Source organism: Pipistrellus hanaki (genome assembly GCF_964339955.1).
Source record: "Pipistrellus hanaki genome assembly, chromosome: 5".
Taxonomy (NCBI): Eukaryota; Metazoa; Chordata; class Mammalia; order Chiroptera; family Vespertilionidae; genus Pipistrellus; species Pipistrellus hanaki.
Window position 1 is genome coordinate 88,926,124 of NC_140507.1, and position 20,391 is coordinate 88,946,514.

The 20,391-nt window shown below is 47.4% G+C and overlaps 1 protein-coding gene across 2 annotated transcripts in view; it reads right to left on the reverse strand.

Moving 5' to 3' along the window:
* Positions 1–2,414: 2,414 nt before the first annotated feature.
* The window catches only part of CCL25 (C-C motif chemokine ligand 25), a 38,466-nt gene continuing 20,489 nt past the window's right edge, over positions 2,415–20,391 (reverse strand). The window contains exons 3-7 of one of the 2 annotated variants that reach the window (XM_084884861.1): positions 5,894–5,992; positions 3,692–3,809; positions 3,471–3,595; positions 3,055–3,159; positions 2,415–2,817 (exon numbers count right to left, since the gene is read on the reverse strand). In XM_084884861.1, coding sequence (XP_084740987.1) covers positions 2,810–2,817; positions 3,055–3,159; positions 3,471–3,595; positions 3,692–3,809; positions 5,894–5,992 — 455 coding nt within the window. In that variant the 3' untranslated portion in view covers positions 2,415–2,809. The remainder of the gene's footprint in view (positions 2,818–3,054; positions 3,160–3,470; positions 3,596–3,691; positions 3,810–5,893; positions 5,993–20,391) is intronic. The other variant, XM_084884860.1, reaches the window with a different exon arrangement.

Consider the following 20,391-nt stretch of genomic DNA (forward strand, 5'->3'; position numbering starts at 1 on the left):
GCCCTGGTGCATCTGGCCAGAGGGACAGCTGAGGCCAAGGGTCCAGGCTTTGCAGCTGAAGGTTTGGCTACGGCTACTATAGCCTGGTCCCAGGCCCCTCCTACCCCAGACTCACCACCTGGGCACCACCCAGCCCAGCCTCATTCCATGGGTCTTGGGAGGAAACGGATGAAACTCTGCTTGCTACACACTGCAGGGAGACCCTGGGGACAAGCTGGGGCCTTACAAGGCCTCCATGTCTCCTCTTCTCCAGAGACAGGGTATTTGGGAGCTGTTAAGAATCCATCCCTGGTTGCAATGGCTGAGCAGGTGGAACCCCAAAACTCAGGAAGAGTGACATGCTACCTTATCACCCCAGGCAAGACAAGCCTCTCCCCTGCACTGTCTTTCCTGGAGACAGCTGGAAGTTGTGACCTGCACCTCCATCTCCCACACTAGGGTCAAGCAGGGCCCTGGGATTCACTGTATCTGGTCAATCTCAGGCTAAACTTCTGCACTGCACCAGGTCTCACCCCACCCCCACCCCGGGCTTGGTGGGCATGGGGACAGCAGCAGAGGTGGGCATAGGGATCATCCCTCCGAGCTGAAGGGCCCACAGGGCCCCAGCCAGAGCTGGTGACACACAGCCATGTTCATGCCCCCTAGGGTTCCAAGGATGCTTTATATCAGAAGTGGAAAAAAAAACAGTTATGTTTGGAGTTACGTCTGACTCCTTAGCACGTTCTCAAAGTAAATAGGCACTGAAGGGCTACATGAAGAACCGGAGACCCTAAGAGGGCGGGAGCTATGGGGAGGATGAGCTATAGCGCAGGGCTCTGAGCAGAAAGCCTATAGGTGAGAGGTGGGTGGAGTCCACCTTCCATCTGGGAGTGGAGACATGGTCCCGGGGTGCATATAGGCTCTGCCAATTCTCAGGCCTGTGTGTTTGGCATCAACTGAGCCACTGATAAAAACGGCCTGGCTGAGGTGGCTCCATGGTTGAGCATCAACGCATGAACCAGGAGGTTGGTTTTTTTTGTTTGTTTGTTTTTGTTTTTTTTTTATATATATATTTTATTGATTTTATACAGAGAGGAAGGGAGAGAGATAGAGAGTCAGAAACATCGATGAGAGAGAATCATCGATCAGCTGCCTCTTGCACACCCCCCACGGGGGATATGCCCGCAACCAAGGTACACGCCCTTGACCGGAATCGAACCCGGGACCCTTCAGTCCCCAAGCCGACGCTCTATCCATTGAGCCAAACCAGTCCCGGCCAGGAGGTTGGGTTTTGATTCCCAGTCAGGGCACATGGCCGGGCAGCCTACCAATGATTCTCTCTCATCATTGATGTTTCTATCTCTCTCTTTCTCCCTTCCTCTCTGAAATCAATAAGAATATATATATTTTTTAATATTGATGAAAATGGCTCACATTTCCATACCACATACTACATATCAGACACCATTCTAAGTACTTTCCAATTATTGACCCATTTGTTACTACAGCCTCATGGAACAGGGACTGCTATCCTCATCCTTTCAATCATTTTGCAGATTGAAAAACTGAAGCTCAGGGAGGACAAACAACTTACTAAGGTGACTCCAGGTTGGCTGCCTTAGGACAACACATTTGGGTACATTAAGTTTGAGTGGTGGCCTGGACCCTGACATTTGCCCCTTCTTCTTTCTGCAGAGCAGTCACTGAACTCTGTCCTCACTGGGGTCTGGTTCAGCCAAACTATCAGGAGCTTCTGGGCACCCATCAGAGCTCACAGAGGCTTCCTCCATTAGCGGGTTATGACAACCCAGCAGCCTGGGCAAAGCAAGCATGTGAGCCCACTTTATCAACCAGGAAGGAGGCAGCAAGAGAGTGAATGGTTTGCTCAAGGTCACCAGCTGAACATGCACCTGGTCCAGTAGCTAGCAACCCAGTGCTCGGCCCGCTGGAGGTGTCTGCTCTTCTGGAGTGAGAGGAGATCATGTGGGATTTGGCACAGGTTGGGACTGGCAGCCCATAATGAAATGTGACAGAGACAGGAATGATGACCCACCAAAGGTTTATTTTTTAAAGCACAGCTCAAGAGGGGTGTCCCTGGATGGACTAGAGGTTTGCAAGGGCCCAGAGGGACAGAGGCAGGTGTGGCCCCAGAGCCGGTGACAAAAGACTGCAAATGGGTGGTGTGCCTTGATGATTTCTTTTTTTTTTTTTTTTAATATATTTTATTGATTTTTTTTTACCCCCTCCCTCCCTCCCACATATCCCCTCCCTCCCCAGAGTTTTGTGTCCATTGGTTGCACTTATATGCATATATACAAGTCCTTCGGTTGATCTATTATCTCCCCCAGATCTTCCTCCCCTCCCAGCTGTAATTTGACAGTCTACTTGTTGATATACTATCTCTATATCTATCTTATGGTTCATCAGTTTATAATGTTCTTTATTATCCACAAATGAGTGAGGTCACACAAATAAACAAATGGGACTACATCAAAATAAAAAGCTTTTTTACAGCAAAAGAAACCATCAACAAAACAACAAGAAAGCCCACTGTGTGGGAGAACATATTTGCAAATGATTTCTTATCAGGACCGTTGGCCAGGGCTGGCTCTGGTTCTCAGAGAAAACAAAGGGCTTGAAATGAGGCCAGACCCCTCCTTACAGCTGCCTAAGGACAGGAGGGGGCAGCGGTGAGAGAACCAACGCAGGCTCAGGGACTGGGCTTTGAGAGTTGGCTTGGAGGAGAGAGCAACTGGGGGCTGCAAGGCCATAGTCACATTGGAGAAACTCCAGCCCATCTTGTGTTGATTGATCCTGGCAATGTGCAGTCTCACGGTCCTGCAGGAGAGATGGGAGAGGATTGGGGAGGACGGCAGGTGACAGGGAGTGGAATGGAGCCGAAGTTTCCTGGGCTGAGTCAGCTGTGGACACCTAGGATGCTCTCATGTGAACCTGTGGGGCTGACACAGAACCAACCCTCCTTGGTCCTGCTGATGAGTCCCCTGCCCAACCTGGGCTCATCATGAGCCCTCATCATGATGAGCCCAGAGATGGTCACGTGATCCACGTCCTTACCTGGATTAGCTCTTGTTGGGAGGGAGGCATTCCTCTCGTTGCTTCTGATGCCATGTTGAACCCTGTAGGTTCCAAATCTCAACTTCTTCCCAACAGGGTGCGAGCCTGCCAGAAAGATGGAAACAGAAATGGGTAATAGATTCACCAATGCCCTTAGAGCACCTGGATCCAGCCGAGCCTGAAGCCATTGGCTGATCATCTGAGCTGATGAGTTTCCCATTCGCTTGACTTGCCCATCACTGGCCATTGAAAGTGTTTTGACTAAAAGAGTTGCCCATTCACTCAGTCTCCCTCTCAGCCAGCAACTGGCTTTCTTTGGGGGGGGGGGGGGCAGCTGTCCGCATGCTGGGCTGCAATCCCCTCCTTTGGGGGTTGAGAAGCTCAGGAGCCTGCAGCTGGGCTTGGGTCTCACCAACCTTGGGGTTTTCCTGAGGTGCCTTGGTGATGCTTTTTCCGATGATCCAGAAACTTAATCCAATTTTGTACCCATTTGGCCTCTGGGTCCCCACACACCTTCTTATCTCGGCGAGGGAAGTAGAATCTGTGCAAGCGGGAGTGGAGTGCAAGGTTAATGTGTAAGTGGGAAGCAAAGCCAGGTGTGAGCTCCCACCCGCCCCAGCCCCCTTGTCCCACTCACATCACAGCCTGAATGTTACAGCTCCCACTCACATCCTGGAGCCGGTAACTGTGGGCCCGCTTGAGCATGTCCTTCCTAATGTGGTGATGGTGCCTCAGACAGCAGTCCTCAAAGACACCTGCAATCACAGTCACCCCACACTCACTTTTCTGTTCTGCATTTTTATTTTTGTTGTTAATCCTCACCTGAGGGTGTTTTTCTTCATTGATTTTTGGAGAGAGAGAGGGAGAAAGGAAGGAAGGGTGGGAGGAAGCAAAGAGAGAAGCATCAATTTGAGAGACACATTGGTTGCTTTCCCCGATGTGCCTGCAACCCAGGTATGTGCCCTTGACTGAAAATGGGTGCCCAGGCCAATGCTCTAACCATTGAGTGGCACAGCCACGGCCAGGCTCAGTTTTCTATGTGTCTGTGTGGCTGCATTTGCACTGGGTGTGCAGGCACGGACACCGATGTAGGCACCCTCGAACATATCTCGTGACTGTCCCGGACCCCATGGAGGCTGAGGGACAGCCCAGGTGATAAGGAAGCCATTAAGCTCACCTTTGGTCCTTGATATGAGGACAGCTGGCAGGAGCCGGAGAGGGCCTGAGACCCTGGCTAGGAAGGGCCCAGGACCTTAAAATGAATGGGAGACCCAGGCCATTTCTACTCCTGCTCTGGGGCAGAGGGCAAGGAGGGCAGGTGCAGTACCCTGAGGAGGGGTCAGAGGCCACCACTCCCATCTGGGTCCCTCCTCCTAAAATGAGTGGGCTGGCCCGCTGTTCCTGACAGCCTGGTTCCTGCTCCAGACTGGCCTTTCCCCACCTAGGCCTACCTCAGGTACTTCCTTTCTGTCCCAGGGGGTCTCTGTTCACTTTTCCTTCAGATGAACAAAAGCATACAGAGTTCCCACTCGGGGCTAGATGTCTGGATAAACAGAGGGGAACTGGACCCAGTGTTGCGATCGGGGATGTCCTGGCCCAGCAAGGAGACCAGGAAGTTGATCTATGCAGGGAGGGGGAAATTTAGGAGCAGAGGCACTCAGAGAAGGAGGTGCAGGTGCCAGGGGGTGTGGAAGCAAAGGATGAATTGATGCAAAAGACGGTACAGAGGCCTTCAAGCATCTGTCCCTCTATCGGCCCCTGGAGTGGCCATGACTAAGCCCTGGCAGAGTGAAGCCAGAGGGAGGAGGAGAAGGGAGGGCAAGAGTGGCCCCAGGGAGCAAGGGGCAGAGGCGTCAAATGGATCGGCACAGTGTCAGGCAAGCCGTTCCTCAGTGGGGCCACTTTGCCCCCAGGATCAAAGGGCCTGGGCTTGCCAGGCTACTGGAATGGGCTGCTGATACCAGGGCAATGGAAACTAAGCCCAGCCCCCTCTGGGCAAAGGCTAAAATCCGCTGGGGGACAGGAGAGGGCCTCAGACCTAGTAAGGGGTGGGTGGGGCAGGCGGGTGGGGCCATGGGACCTCGACCCTGCCCTGCCAGCTGCTGGGGTTTAGTAGCCTCCCCTGGGCCCACTGGGATGGAGGACTCAGTGGCAGGGCTCCACTCCTGGGGGTTTGCATGCCCAGAACTGGCTTTTAGTCACCAAAACCCTCATGTGCCTAATCTAGGGAGAGGAGGGAAGCTATTTCCCAATGATAACAGTAATCATTGTTGCTGCTGGCAGGCACTGGGCCAAGAGTTTTGCAGGCATTAATCCATTGGATCTTCATGCCCCTCTCTCTGCAGTGGGAATCGGGAGCCCCCACTTTGCAGATGAGGAAACTGAGGCCCAGGAAGGCTGAGTAGTGACCCTCGGCCTGACCACAGTTAGCCTGGGTTGGGGGAAGCTGGGAGGGGGGCCCTTTCTGCTAGTCTCTGGGGCTCTACAAGGTGAAGCCACTGCAGTGTGTCCCTGGTGATAAGGGGCTAGGCCACTGCTGGGAGCCACCCTCTGCTTCCCTCTGCTTCCCACACCCCCTGGCTGACTGAGTCCCTGCAGGAAAGACTTGGGTCGTGGGCTTTGGTGGAGGCACCACCGGGATTCTGCAGCCCCAAGAGCTGCACAGATGCCAGGAGTGTCTGCATGCCCGGGGACGGGGGAGCTGTCAGTCAGAGAATCTGAGGGTGGAAATCAGCTCAGGCTTTTGGAGGAGGGATAGGCAAATGGGAAGGGGAGACAGAAGGATGGATGGGTAGGGGAAATCTGAGGGGAGGAGAGTAGGTATGGCCCCAGACAGTACCTTGAGCTTGGACAGCTGGGGTCCAGGTGTCTATGAAGCAGGTCACCAGGCAGGCCAGGAGCCACAGGTTCATGGTGCAGATTTTTCTTCCTTCTGATCCTTGAGGAGTTACAGGGAAGGTGGGAGGGGTGTAAGGAGGACCCCAAATGGACAGTAGCATGCACTGGGAACACCTCCCTCCCATCTCAATGCAAGGAAGGCAGGCAGCAGAGGATGGGGCCCAGTGGCTCCCAGGAGATCAGCTGCTGGTCTCAGTGCAGCGGGGGACACTCACCGACGCTTATGGGGCTCCTGCAGCCTCTTGGAGTGTGTGCCGAGCTCTCCTACCCACTAGCCAGCGGGCTTTCTCACTTTATAGATGGAGCCCCACCCTGCCACCGCCCGCCCTCCTCCACCCTCCTCACCTGTCCTCCCGCTCCACCTCCGGTATCTCCCTCCTGCCCCGCCCTCCTCTCTTCTCCCGTTTCTCCTTCTAGCTCCTCTCCCCAAGGTCAGGATACATGTGGAGGGAGTCAGGGGCAACTGGGAAAAGGCCCCAAATCAGGAAACAATGACTCCCTCAACGACTACTCAGATGCGGAACCGACAAGGGTTTGGCTCCCTTGGCAATAAGGCTGAAAGTGCATGCAGATGGACAGCCCAGCCCTGCCGGGCCACTTGAAGGCTGGCTACCCCGTGACCCCCCACGACTTCCTTCCCTATCCCAGGCCTCTCAGCCAGCACCCTGCTTTCTCCCTGAAGGACCCTCCTTCTCCTCCTGTCCCCTCTCCTGTCAAACATCTGGGTGTCAGGCTGCCTAGAGCCCAGAAGAGACTTTACCTCTGCTCCCCTCTCCCAAGCCACCTGTTCCGTTGGGGCCCTGACTTCACGTGGCTTTTCTCTCCTTCCACACAGAGGGATGACCTAGTCACAGAAATGACCTGGTGTTGAGAACAGGCAAACCGATAGAAACAGAAAGTAAAATGAGTGATTGCCATTTTAGGAGGGGAGACTGAGTGACTGCAAAAGGGTTATTGGTGGTGTGTTTTTTGTTTGTTCTGAAATTAGATAGTGATGAGCATCCAGCGAAGCTGAGAATACAGTAAACACTACAGAATGGCCCACTTGCAATGGGTGCAATATACATATGTGAATTTTATGGAATAGTCTTGAAAATAATCTCAATAAAAGTATTAACTACAACAAAACAAATACATGTTCTGGTTTGGGAAGAAAAGTCAGGAGCCCCACGTAGCCACACCACCAGGAATAAACGCCACACAAGTAGGCGTCTCTTCTTTCCCTGGGCCCTATGCCCAGCTGAAATAGGGGTGCGGGTGGGGGAGGGAAGATGGGGTGCAGGTGGGGGAAAGGGAGCTCTTCAGATCACTCACAACTGATTGCTTTTAAGTTTTTTTTCAAATATATTTTATTTATTTATTTATTTTTTTTTTTTTTACAGAGAGGAAGGGAGAGGGATAGAGAGTTAGAAACATCTATGAAAGAGAAACATCGATCAGCTGCTTCCTGCAACCCCCCCCCCCCCCCCGACTGGGGATGTGCCCGCAACCCAGGAACATGCCCTTGACCGGAATCAAACCTAGGGCCCTTCAGTCTGCAGGCCCACGCTCTATCCACTGAGCCAAACCAGCCAGGGCTGCTTTTAACTTTTTAAAAAATGTTTTTATTGATTTTAGAGAAGGGGAGATAAATAGAAACAGCAATGGGAAACATCAACATGAGAGAGAAACATGAAGTGGCTGCCTCCTGCATGCCCCCTGCCAGGGATGGAACCCGCAATCAGGGCATGTGCCCTGTCAGGGAACCAAACCCGTGGTCTCTTGGTGCATGAGTGGATGCTCAACCGCGGAGCCACACAGGCCTGGCTGCTTGCAACTTTTCGTTCCCGGCATTCTTAGCTGTAGACAACTCGGTGTTGATAACAGCCTGCACGCACCCCTTTTTCATTTCTCCTGCTCCACCTGGGCCCTGCACTGAGTGGAAGCCGGCTGGTGGGGGCTTACACCTGAGGGCGGAGCCTCCTGCCCCGCCCCGCCCCGCCTCCGCTGAGGTCCCCGGGGGCGGGGGGAGGGGAGAGGGAGGGGGAGGCTGGGCCCCCCGCGGCTCCGCGTGGCTGCGGGCGTGGGGACGCGGCGTGGCGACCCCGGGCCAGCCTCGGGCCCGCTGCCCCTCCTTCCCCGCCCGTGGGCTGCGGCCAAGACGTGTAGGTTATCCAGACTCAGCCCGGTCCCGGGCGAGCGAGTCCCTCCTCCCGCCCACCGTTTGCTCCAGCGCCGCCGGAGCAGGAGGGCGGGGAAGCTGAGGACCCGGAGCGCCTGTCAGACCGGGCTGTGCGCGTTCTTGGACTTGGCTCCGGACCCTGGTGTCTGGGCAGGAGACAAGATGTTCCGAAGCCCTGAGTGAAAACCCCCAGTTCCAAGGACCACAGCTACGGTGTGAGGAGGACCGCGTATTCAGGTCAAGGCTGCACCGGGAGGAGAGGCCTCTTCCGTTTGCACAGCTGCCTCGTCTTTCTCATCACGTGTGAAATGAGTGCAGCTGCGGCGACAGAAGCATCCTCCTGCTTCCGGGTCACCAGCTCTGTCACCAGTCCTGACAATGGAAGCCTGGAGCTGAGCCAAACTCCGGGGCTGATTACACCCCAGGGCCTGCAGGGCAGCGGCTGCAGTACAGGGAGGTGGGCACGGCCCCTGTGAAAAGCCCTGGTGGGTATACACAGGCGGCCACTGTGGAGCTGGTGGGCAGTGGGTCTGTGAGGGGAAATGCCAACGGCTCCCTTTGGAGTGGACTCCTCTGCAGGCTATTTCTTACTTCTCTGCTTGAGGGTCTTCGCAGGTGCTCAACGTTGGCCCACTTTATAGAGGAGGTGATGGAGGGTCAAGGAGGCCTGGCACTTGCCTCTTTTTGGCCAGGCAAATTAACTTTTCTTAAAACTGTGAAGGAACGGGGGACAATCCCTTCCCTAACGGCAGAGGGCCATTGAGCAGAGGCCTAAGGATCATCAGGACAGATACTGGAGAAGTACCACCAGCTGAAGGGGGAGTCCTTCTGCAGTTGCTTTTGCATATTAAACCCCCATCATCCCCAGGAGCTACCTACAGTTTTCCTGAACCTCTGGCGCCTCAAGGTCCCACCAGTTCAGGTGGCCACCAAGAGAAGCAGCTAGGGACCCTTCTCTCTACTCCCCATAATGCAGCTCCTGTCTGCTGGGCCTGGACTCCTGTCATGCCCTGTTGCCTCTTGCTCTGGCCCAGATCCACAGTGGTTGCCAAGCAACTAGAGGAAGGGTGGGAGGAGGGAGGGGAAGGTGTCTTGCCAGCCTCTGACCGGACTTTCAGGGACTTGGTTTATGGGTTGTGTCAGTGTGTGCCCAATATGGTTGGCCCTGGTCCCTTCTCCTAGTGCAGCTTGGAGGGGCTTCCACCCCCAGGCTAACCAGCCACTTTGCATCAGAGGGCAGCACACTGATGGCCAGGGTGAGGGAACTCAGGCTGCGGGCATTGGTCTCGGCCTTGGCCTCACTTCTTATGCTTCTCCTGCTCTTACTGATTTGTGGGGGCCAGGTGAGGCTGGGGCTGGGGAGGGGTGACTTCAAAAAGGGAGACTGGTGGGCCCTGAGGAGAGGGTCCTATCCTATCCTTAGACACTGCTAAGCTCCATTCACTCCTTCCACACAGTTCTTCTGGATACCTCTGACATACCAGCTTGGGGTGACGGCAGTAAGGAAGCAGGTATGTCCCTAACATGAAAGTTGGCAAGGATGTCACTGATCCTCACTGGACACCTGTGTTGGGGCCACTTGCTATCTCATTCATTCTTCACTTAGCAAGCAGCACTTTCTATAAGCCAGGCACTGAGCTGGGTGCTGGGTCAAGCAGTGAAAAAGACAGATGGTGTAGAGCAGACAATATAAGCAGCAAAACAACAAAGCAAGAGCCCCAGCTAGTTTGGCTCAGTGGGTAGAGCATTGGCCTGCAGAATGAAAGGTCCCGGGTTCAAACCCAGTAAAGGGCACATGCCCAAGTTGTGGGCTCGATCACTAGTAGGGAACATGCAGGAGGCAGCCGATCAATAAATTCTCTCTCATCATTGATGTTTCTCTCTCTCTCCCTCTCCTTTCCTCTGAAATCAATAAAAATATGTGTTTTTTTTAAAAAAAAAAAAAAATGAAGCAAGATGCTGTGAGGTTAGAATTACTGCCTCTAATCCTGAGTAATAGGGAGATGGCTAGGGATGAGCTGCTCTTTTTTCTTTACTTTTCTTTTCTTTCCAGGCGTAATTGGGAGCTGGCTGCAGATTGAGAGACTGGGCCAGCTTTTATTTTGTGTAATTGGCAGGGAGCGGAGGAAAGGAAAGGAGAAGAAAAACAGACCCACTTTAGACCTGGTAGGAGTGGGGAAACTATAGAAATTCAAAGAGAAACACCCTAGGGCCAAGGGCAGGATCCTGGATCTGGAGCCCAACAAGCCGTGGCCATGGGGGCGGGAATCACAGCCAGGATGCACATTTTACGTTGGAGGGAGGTGCCCCCGCCGGTCCCACCGAGCGCTTTTCTTTAAAGAGAGTGGATTGAATTAACAATAACCCTAGAGGATTACTATTTATCCCCATGTTACAAGGAAAAAATAATCAACTGAGCCCAGCGAGGTGAAGTTACCTGACCAAGTAAGTGGAGTCCAGATTCCAAGCTTAGGTCTGACTGCTTCATTCCACATATACATACTATGGAGTGCTGTATTAAACATGTCTTTAAAAAATTTTAATAATGTAGCCCTGGCCAATATGGCTCAAGTTGGTCCGGCATTGTCTCTGCACTTAAAGGTTGCCGATTTGATTCCAGGTCAGGGCACATGCCTGAGTTGCGGGCTTCATCCTCCATGGAGGGTGTGCAGGAGGCAGCTGATCAATATTTCATTCTGGCATCAATGTTTCTCTTTCCCCCCTTGCCCGCCTCCCTCCCGCTTCCTCTCTCCCTAAAACTCAATTTTTAAAAATCTTTAAAAATTTTTTAATAATTATTTTGTTTAACCCTATCTATCATGTTGAAATGATAATACAGGTGTGGGTAAAAGTAGGCTATAGTTGTGAGTACGCGACAGTTTTTCTTGTATTTATTTATTATTAACCTACTTTGCCCACCCCTGTATTATTTCAACATGTAGCCAATTAAAAATGACTAATGAGATATTTTCCTTTTTGCATAGTAAAGTCTTCAAAACATGGTTTGTGGCCGAAACCGGTTTGGCTCAATGGATAGAGTGTCGGCTTGGGGACTGAAGGGACCCGAGTTCGATTCCAGTCAAGGGCATGTACCTTGGTTGCGGGCATATCCCCAGTAGGGGGTGTGCAAGAGGCAGCTGATCGATGATTCTCTCTCATCAATGTTTCTAACTCTTTATCCCTCTCCCTTCCTCTCTGTGTGTGTATATATATATATATATATATATATATATATATATATAGAGAGAGAGAGAGAGAGAGAGATTTATAGACCACAAACCAGGTCTATATATATATATATATATATATATATAGACCTGGTTTGTGGTCCACCTCCACTCATTTCCAGTGCCAATAGCCACATGTGGCTGGTGTTCACCTTATTGGACAGTGCAGTTCTAGCCACAGATAATGATCAGCTCATAATTTTTTGTTGTTTCTTTTTTATATTTTTATTAAGACTGTTTTTTAAAATATAGTTTTATTAATTTTAGAGAGAGGGAGATGGAGGGAGACCCTTTAATATGAGAGAGAAACATCAATATACTGCCTCCTGTACGCACCATGAGCCCACAACCTGGGCATGTGCCCCAACCAGGAATCAATTGGTGATCCTTTCAGTATGAGAGACAATGCTCAACCAACTGAACCATACCTGCCACTGAAAGTGTTTTTTATTATTTTTTAAAATATATTTTTATTGATTCCATAGAGGAAGGAGAGGGAGAGAGAAACATGATGACAGAGAATTATTGACCGGCTGCCTCCTGCATGCCCCCTACCAGGGATCAAGCCTGCAGCCCAGAAATGTGTCTTGACCTAGAATTGAACTAGTGACTTTTTGGTGCATGGGACGACACTCAAACAACTGAGCCACACTGGCCAGAGAAGCAAAATGTCTTTTTAAGGGCAACCATCTCCTGATAGGTTGACTTCACCAAACTTGCATCATAATAAAACCTATATTTTAAAACAGATACCAAGTGATGTGGAGAGAACCAGACACACAGGCAGACAATAGATGCACTGCTTCCCAATGGGGCTTGAAACCAGTGTTGTGTGTGTGTGTGTGTGGTAGTGGTGGGAGGGGGGCAATATTCATAGGATGTTGCAAGACTGCATGATCCGTGTTCTAGAGGAATGTCTATACTTACACAGGCTGTGGGGTACAAAGGGCAGCTCCCCAGGTCTCTGAAAGAAACAATCACTGAAGACCTGAAAGACATGCAGGTGTCAGTGAGAGGCCAGCTCAGCTCAGGGTGACCAAGGGACCTGCAGGATGGCTGAGGTGGGATACTGAAAGATGGAGCGGGGACAGGTTACCCAGGGCCTCACATGGGAACTAAGAAGGGTGACCTTTATTGAGGACACTGGGGAGCTGCTGAAGGATTTAGCCAATGGATAAGGTCTATGCTATGGCTCTGCCAAGGTCATGTGGAAGATGCACTGGAGAGCCATCAGCTTAGGCAAAAAAAAAAAAAATTCAAAAACCAACAGACTCTCTTCCCTGGAGAGCTATAGGGAAGTCGCCTTCCCAGTTCTTTTCCAGCCCTACACCAGTGAGAAATAATTCAGGAAATGTTTATTGAGTCTACTATATGCCAAGTTGAGTAGTCATTTTTATTTTTCTAACAAAGGGGTTATAGTAGCAACTGATGAATACTGAGAAGACAGAAAACAGGGACCTAAAAGAGAGAGAAAAAAATAACTAAGATTAGAAATCAAAGTGGGAACATAACTACCTTCCTTATAGAAATAAATAAAAAGGACACAGTAATCAAAACAGCATGGTACCTGCATAAACATATAGACCAATGGAACAGTCTAGAAAACCCAGAAATAAACCCACCCCTTTACAGTCCGTTAATATTTGACAAAGGAGGCAAAAACATGCAAAGACAGTCTCTTCAATAAATGGTGTGGGGAAAACTGGACAGATACATACCAAAAAAAATGAAACTAGACCACCGCCTTACACTTCACACAAGAAGAAACTCATAAAAATCCTAGAAGAAAACATAGGCAGTAAAATCTCGGACATTTCTTGTAGCAGTATTTTCTCATATATCTCCTCAGACCAGAGAAACAATTAAAAATTAAAAAATGGGACTCAACAAACTAAAGAGTTTTTGTACAGCAAAGGAAATCATCAATGAAATCAAAAGACAATTCACTGAATGATACCTCTGATAAGGGGTTAATGTCCAAAATTCATAAAGATATAAAACACAACACAAAAAACCCCTCAAACAATCCAATTAAAAAATGGGCAAAGGACATGAATAGACACTTCTCCAAAGAGGACTTACAGATGGCCAATAGACATATGAAAAGATGCTCACTAATCAACAGATAAATGCAAATCAAAACCACAATAGATATCACCTCATACCTGTGAGAATGGTTATCATCAATAAATCAACAAACAAGTGTTGGTGAGGATGTGGAGAAAAATGAACTCTTTGCAGTGTTGGTGGGAATGCAGGCTGGTGCTGCCACTGTGGGAAGCAGTATGGAGTTACCTCAAAAAATTAACATGGAACTGCCTTATGACTCAGCGATTTCACCTGGGAATTTATCCAAAGAAACCTGAAACACTAATTCAAAAAAATATATATGTCTCCCTATGTTCACTGCAGTGATATTTGCAACAGCCGAGATTTGGAAGCAGCCCAAGTGTCCATCAGGAGATGAGTGAATACAAAAGCTGTGGTACATTTATACAATGAAATACCATTCTTCTGTAAAAAGGAAGAAAATTTTACCCTTTGCAACAAGCATGGATGGACCTGGAGAACACTATGCTAAGTGAAATAAGGAAGTCTAAGAAAAACAAGTACCCGATGATTTCACTCATATATGGAATTTATTGAACTGAACTACCAAGCGAAATAGAGACAGACTCAGAGAACAGGCAGACAGCGCTAGTGGTGGTGGACTTGTTGGAGGCGGAGGAGTCTGAGTAAAAAAGAAAAAAGAAAGAGATAGCACTCAAGGTCATGGACAATGGTGTGGTGAATGGAAGGGAGGAGGTGGAAGAGGGTATAGCTGGGATAAATGGTGATGAAAAAAAATAAATTAAGTTAAAAACAAAAAATAAAAAACCAATAATACAGTACATAGTAATAAATGTTAACTAAGGATATGTAAAACTTATAGGCTAAAAATTATAAAGCATTGCTGAAAAGAATTCAAAAAAAGCTAAATAAATGGAAAGACAATCCATGTTCATAGATTGGAAGACTTAACATTGGTAAGACGGCTATACTGCCCTGGCTGCTGTGGCTCGGTTGGTTGAGCATTGTCCCATGCACCAGTTTGATTCTAGGTCAGGATTCATACCCAGATTGTGGGTTTGAGGCACCCAATCCATATTTCTTCTTCTCTCTCTGTACACACACACACACACACACACACACACACACACACACTTCCTCTCTCTCAAATCAATAAAAACACATTTTTTAAAAGATGGTAATACTCCCAAGTGACCTATAGATTGATTCAATGAAATCCTTATCAGAATACCAATTACCTTTTATGCAGAAATGGAAAAGCAGATCCTAAAATTCATATGGACTTATAGGGGACCCTTAATAACCAATCAAACAGGAGCCAGGCTAAGAGTGGGACCAGCCCTTTTCCTCCTGCAGGGCCACAGTGAAGGCCTGCCCCGCCACCGGGCAGGACTTTTGTCAGAAACAGCAGCTCCCTCTGGCTGCCACGATTGGACATGTCCTCCCTCAAAGCAGCCCCAGCCAGGCACTGCCCCCCTCACTCAGCCCGAGTCCTGATGCCTCCACCTTACCAGATTCTTCTTCACAGGATTATCAAGGTCAAATCGAAGGGTATTCAACTCTTTAAGAAATTCTGTGCGGAATCTTTCATACCCCGCAACAGAAAGCAAATGAAAATATAGTTGACCTTTGAATAACACAGGGGTTAGGGTGGAAACTCCCCTTCCCCGCTGATGCAGTAAAAAAACTGCATATAGCCCTGGCCGGTGTTGCTTGGTGATTAGAGCATCAGCTCTCGCATCAAAAGATCATAGGTTTGATTCCCAGTCAAGGGCACATACCTGGGGTGCAGGTTTAATCTCCTTTTATCCCCATATGCAAGAGGTAAACAACTGATGTGTCTCTCCCACATCGCTGTTTCTCTCCTCCCTTCTTCCCTTCTTCTCTCTCTAAACAATATCCTCATGTGAAGATTAACAACAAAAATCTGCATCTGATTTTTAACCACACCAAAATTTAACTGCAGTGACCCCTCAGTATCCAGAGGATTAGTTCCAGGACACCCCCCGGATACCAAAATCTTCCAATGCTTAAGTCCCTTATATAAAATGGCATAGAACAATGTATACAGTTGGCTCTCTGCATCCATGGATTCCCCACTGTGGATCAAAAATACCGTTTTTTGATGGGCAGTTGGTTGAATCAGTGGATGTGACCTAGGGATACGGAGGACTGATTGTATATTTATTGAGAGAAAACAACCTAAGTGGACCCACACAGTTCAAACCAGTTGTTCGAGGGTCAACTCTAAATAGAGCTGTGTGGTTTAAACAGGACCTGGGGGCCTCAAAGCACTCCCATATCATCATCCCCATCCACTCCAGATATGTGTAAACACTTGGGCCTCTGGAAATACTTTGAAAACTATCTGTTTAGAGGGGAAAGTAAAACCATAGAACTTGGATTTTCTATTTTCTTCTTGAATCAGTTTTGGTAGTTTGTTTCTATGAGTTTGTTAACTTCATACAGGTTATCTAATTTATTGGCATACAATTGTTCATAGTTACTCTTATAAACCTTTGTATTTCTGTCAAATATTTGTTTTTTCTTTCTTAGTCTAGGTCAGTGGTCGGCAAACTGCGGCTCCAGAGCCGCGGTTTGCCACTCTGTTGACTAATGAGTTTGCCGACCACTGGTCTAGGTGAAGCTGTCGATTTTATTCATTTTTTCAAAAAGCCAACTGTTGGTTTTGTTGATGCTCTGTATTATTTTTCTATTCTCTATTCTACTTATTTCCACTAAAATCTTTATTATTTCCTCCTTTGTGCTAACTTTAGGTTTAGCCTACTCTTCTTTGTCTAGTTTCCTTAAGGTAGGGATGTCGAACTCAATCAGAGAAGGGGCCAAAATCTAAAATCCAGCCTAAATCACGGGCCGAATGGTTTACTGAACAGTCATAAACTGACAATGTCATAAACTGACAGCGGAGTGCAGTGATGACAGTGCGGTGCGGGCCACATTGCAAGGCCTGGCGGGCTGGATTTGGCCCGCGGGCCTTGTGTTTGACACATGTGCCTTAAGGTATAAAGTTAGGTTATCTATTTGAGATCTTTCTTCTTTTTTAATGTAGGCATTTACAACTATAAACTTCTCTCTGAAAACTACTTTCGCTGCATCTCATAGATTTTGGTATGGTGTGTTTTTGTTTTCATTCATCTCAAAGTATTTTAAAATTTCCTTTTTTATTTATTCCTTGACCTATCCATCTAGTGTGCTGTTTTCCAGTTTTCTCTCTGTGATTGATTTCTAGCTTCATTCCATTTTGTTCAGAGAAGATATGTGATTTCAATATTTTGAAATCTATTAAGACTTGTTCTGTGATTTAGCATTTGGTCTATACTGTATTATATGCATTTGAGAAAATGTGTATTCTACTGTTATTGGGTGAAATTTTTTTAATATCAGCTAAGTTATAGAAATATTGAAAGTGGAATACTGAAGTTTCCAACTATATTGCAGAATTGTCTATTTCTCCCTTAAATTATGCCAGTGTTTTATTCACATCTTTAGGACTCTGTAGTTTAATACATATGTTTATAATTAATATATCCTTTAAATCAGTGGTTGGCAAACTCATTAGTCAACAGAGCTAAATATCAACAGTACAACAGTCGAAATTTCTTATGAGACCCAAATTTTTTACACTTAAGCTTCTTCTAACGCCACTTCTTCAAAACAGACTTGCCCAGGCTGTGGTATTTTGTGGAAGAGCCACACTCAAGGGGCCAAAGAGCCACATGTGGCTCGAGAGCCACAATTTGCCGACCACAGCTCTAGATAGATCGACCCTTTTATCCTTCATTGTTTAACAACTTTTAACTTTAAATCTTTTTTCTTTTTTTTTTTTGTCTGATATTAATATAGCTATTCCAGCTCTTTTTTTTTTTTTTGGTTACTATTTACATAGAATATCTTTTCCTGCCAGGGGAGCGGAACAGGGGATGGGTAGAGGTAGGCAAAGGTGGTGGTGTGGGGTGGGGGGAAAGGAGGACATCTGTAATAGTGTCAATAATAAAAAATAAAAAAGAAGGTATTCTTTTCCCTTTCTTTTGTTTTCAAACTTTTTGGATCTAAAATGAGTGCCTTTTAGACCTGGAGAGTATCATGCTAAGTGAAATAAGTCAATCAGAGAAAGATAAGTATCACATGATCTCACTCATATATGAAAATTAAGTAATAAAATAAACTGATGAACGGAGTAGATCCAGAGACTTGGAAGCATGAAACAGAATGCGGAATCTCAGAGGGAAGGCAGGGGAGGATGGGTGAGTGGGAGGTAATCAACCAAAGACCTTCTATGTATATATGCATAGCCCATGGACACAGACAATAGGGTGCTGAAGGCCTGGGGTGGGGGTTAGGGGTGAACTGGAGGGGGTTTAATGGGGGGAAAAGGGGGACATATGTAATACTTTCAACAATAAAGAATTGTAGCCCTAACCAGTTTGGATCAGTGGATAGAGTGTCAGCTGCAGACTAAAAGGTCCCAGGTTCGAGAGGATCCAAGATGGCTGCGCCCAGGTGAACACCTAGGCACAGCCGCACACAACAATTTCAATAAAATACAACTAAAATATAAAACGGACATTGCCCAGAACTACAGGAAGGTTGACTGACTGGAAATTCTACAGCGAGAAGCAAGGAGAAAACCAGAAGGAGGCTCGGAGGAGCTGGAAAAGCCCAAGGTACGGAGACGCGGCACGCGGAGAGGACGGAGCCAGAGAGGAGGGGGAGGCGGAGTGCCTGGCGGGCGTTCCCTAGCGGAAAGGAGATAAAACTCCGACTGTGCTGGGCCCCCGACTGCTCTGAACCCCAGTTCTAGGCCAGACCCTGGGGACTCAGACTCATCCATAGGGAGCCGGGCTGTAAGGCGGAACCCGGGGAAGCCGCGAAAGGAGGTCCCGGCGGCGCGCACACTGCGCGCAGAGAAGGGATGGTCGGCTGTGCCGCGGGATTGCCCTGGCCGAAAGGAGACTGGGGCTCCAGACTGCTCTGAACGCCACCTCCAACTCCACTTCCAACTGAACTGAACCCCAATACCGGGCTCATTGGGGGAGAGCATAGACTGTTTGGCAGCAGGCGAAAATCAAGGGCACCTTTCTCTCAGAGGCGCCCGCAGCGAGCACTGAAGGACCCGCATAGGGCGGGGCTGACGGAAGCCAAAGCTGCAGGCTCCACCCTGAAACCCTGTCCCATCTGTAACTGCGAAATGCGACAACAAAATAGATCACAAACGAAAGAAATGGAGGACAAAAAGCATCTGGATATAGAGTTCAAATCTACGCTTATAAGGTTTTTCAAGAATTTCCTAGAAAAGATGGATAAGACCTATGAGGATATAAAAAGAGATCAACTAGAATTAATAAGGAGTCATCAAGAAATGATAAGGGATCAACAAGAAATAAAGAATACATTGTCTGAAATAAAACATATTTTACAGAGGCCTAAAAACAGAAGGGAAGATCGTAAGAATCAAGTCAAAGATTTGGAACATAAAGAGCCAGAAGACACTCCTCCACAGAAGCTAGAAGGCAAGAGAATCCAGAAAATTGAAAATAATGTAAGAAACCTCTGAGACAACTTCAAGCGAACCAACATCAGAATTATGGGGGTCCCAGAAGATGAGAGAGAGGAAGATATCGAAAACATACTGCAAGAAATAGTGACAGAAAACTTCCACCACCTGGTGAAAAAATTAGACTTACAAGTCCAGGAAGCGCACAGAACTCCAAACAAAAGGAATCCAAAGAAGACCACACCAAGACACCTCAAATTAAAATTCCAAGAGCAAAAGACAAAGAGAGAAGATTAAAAGAAGCAAGAGCAAAGAAGGTAGTTACCTATAAAGGAGCACCTATACGATTGTCAGCTGACTTCTCAACAGAAACCATGCAGGCCAGAAGGGAATGGCAAGAAATATTCAAGGTGATGAATAGTAAGAACCTACAGCCAATGATAATCTATCCAGCAAAGCTATCACTCAGAATCGAAGGTCAGATAAAGAGCTTCACTAATAAAAAAAAGCTAAAGGAGTTCATCACCACCAAACCAGAATTATATTAATTGCTGAAGGGGGTTCTTTCAGAAGAGAAAGTAAACAAAGATAAAAATTATGAACAACAAATACGTAACTATCAACAAGTGAATCTAAAAACCAAGGAAATTAAAAAAAAAAATCTGATGAACAATAGTAACTGTTGAATATAATAGAATCAGAGGTATGGAAGGGGAGTGAACTGATGATTCTTGGGGAAAAGAGGAGAGAGGGGCGTGGGAAGAGACTGAACATAAACTGTGCACCTATGGATGAGGACAATGGGGAGTGGGGAAAGGGCAGAGGGTGGGGTGGGAACCTGGTGGAGGAGAGCAATGGTGGGGGGGAAAAAAGGAACATTTGTAATAATATGAACAATAAAAACTTATTTAAAAAATAAATAAATAAAATAAAATAAAATAAAATAAAAAATAAATAAAAGGTCCCAAGTTCGATTCCAATCAAGGGCATGTACCTTGGTTGCGGGCACATCCCCAGTAAGAGGTGTGTAGGAGGCAGCTGATCAATGTCTCTCTCTCATCGATGTTTCTAACTCTCTATCCCTCTCTCTTCCTCTCTATAAAAAAAAAAAATCAATAAAATATATTTTTAAAAACACAATAAAGAATTATTAATAAATAAAATTAATCCATTTTAGACAGCATATAGTTGTCACATTTTTTACCCAATCTGTCAGTATCCACTTTAAACTGATTTGGAGAGTTAATTCTTTTACATTTAAAGTAATTATGATAAGGAAAAACTTCTTACTACTTGTTTTAAAGGAACGTCTTATACCTTTATTGTTCCTCAATTTGTCCATTACCACCTTCGTGTTTGTTTTTAAAATGTTATTATTGATTTTAGAGAGAGGAAGGGAGAAGGATAAAGAGAAACATCGACGAGAGAGAAACATCCATGGGCTGCCTCTTGCACATCCCCTTCTA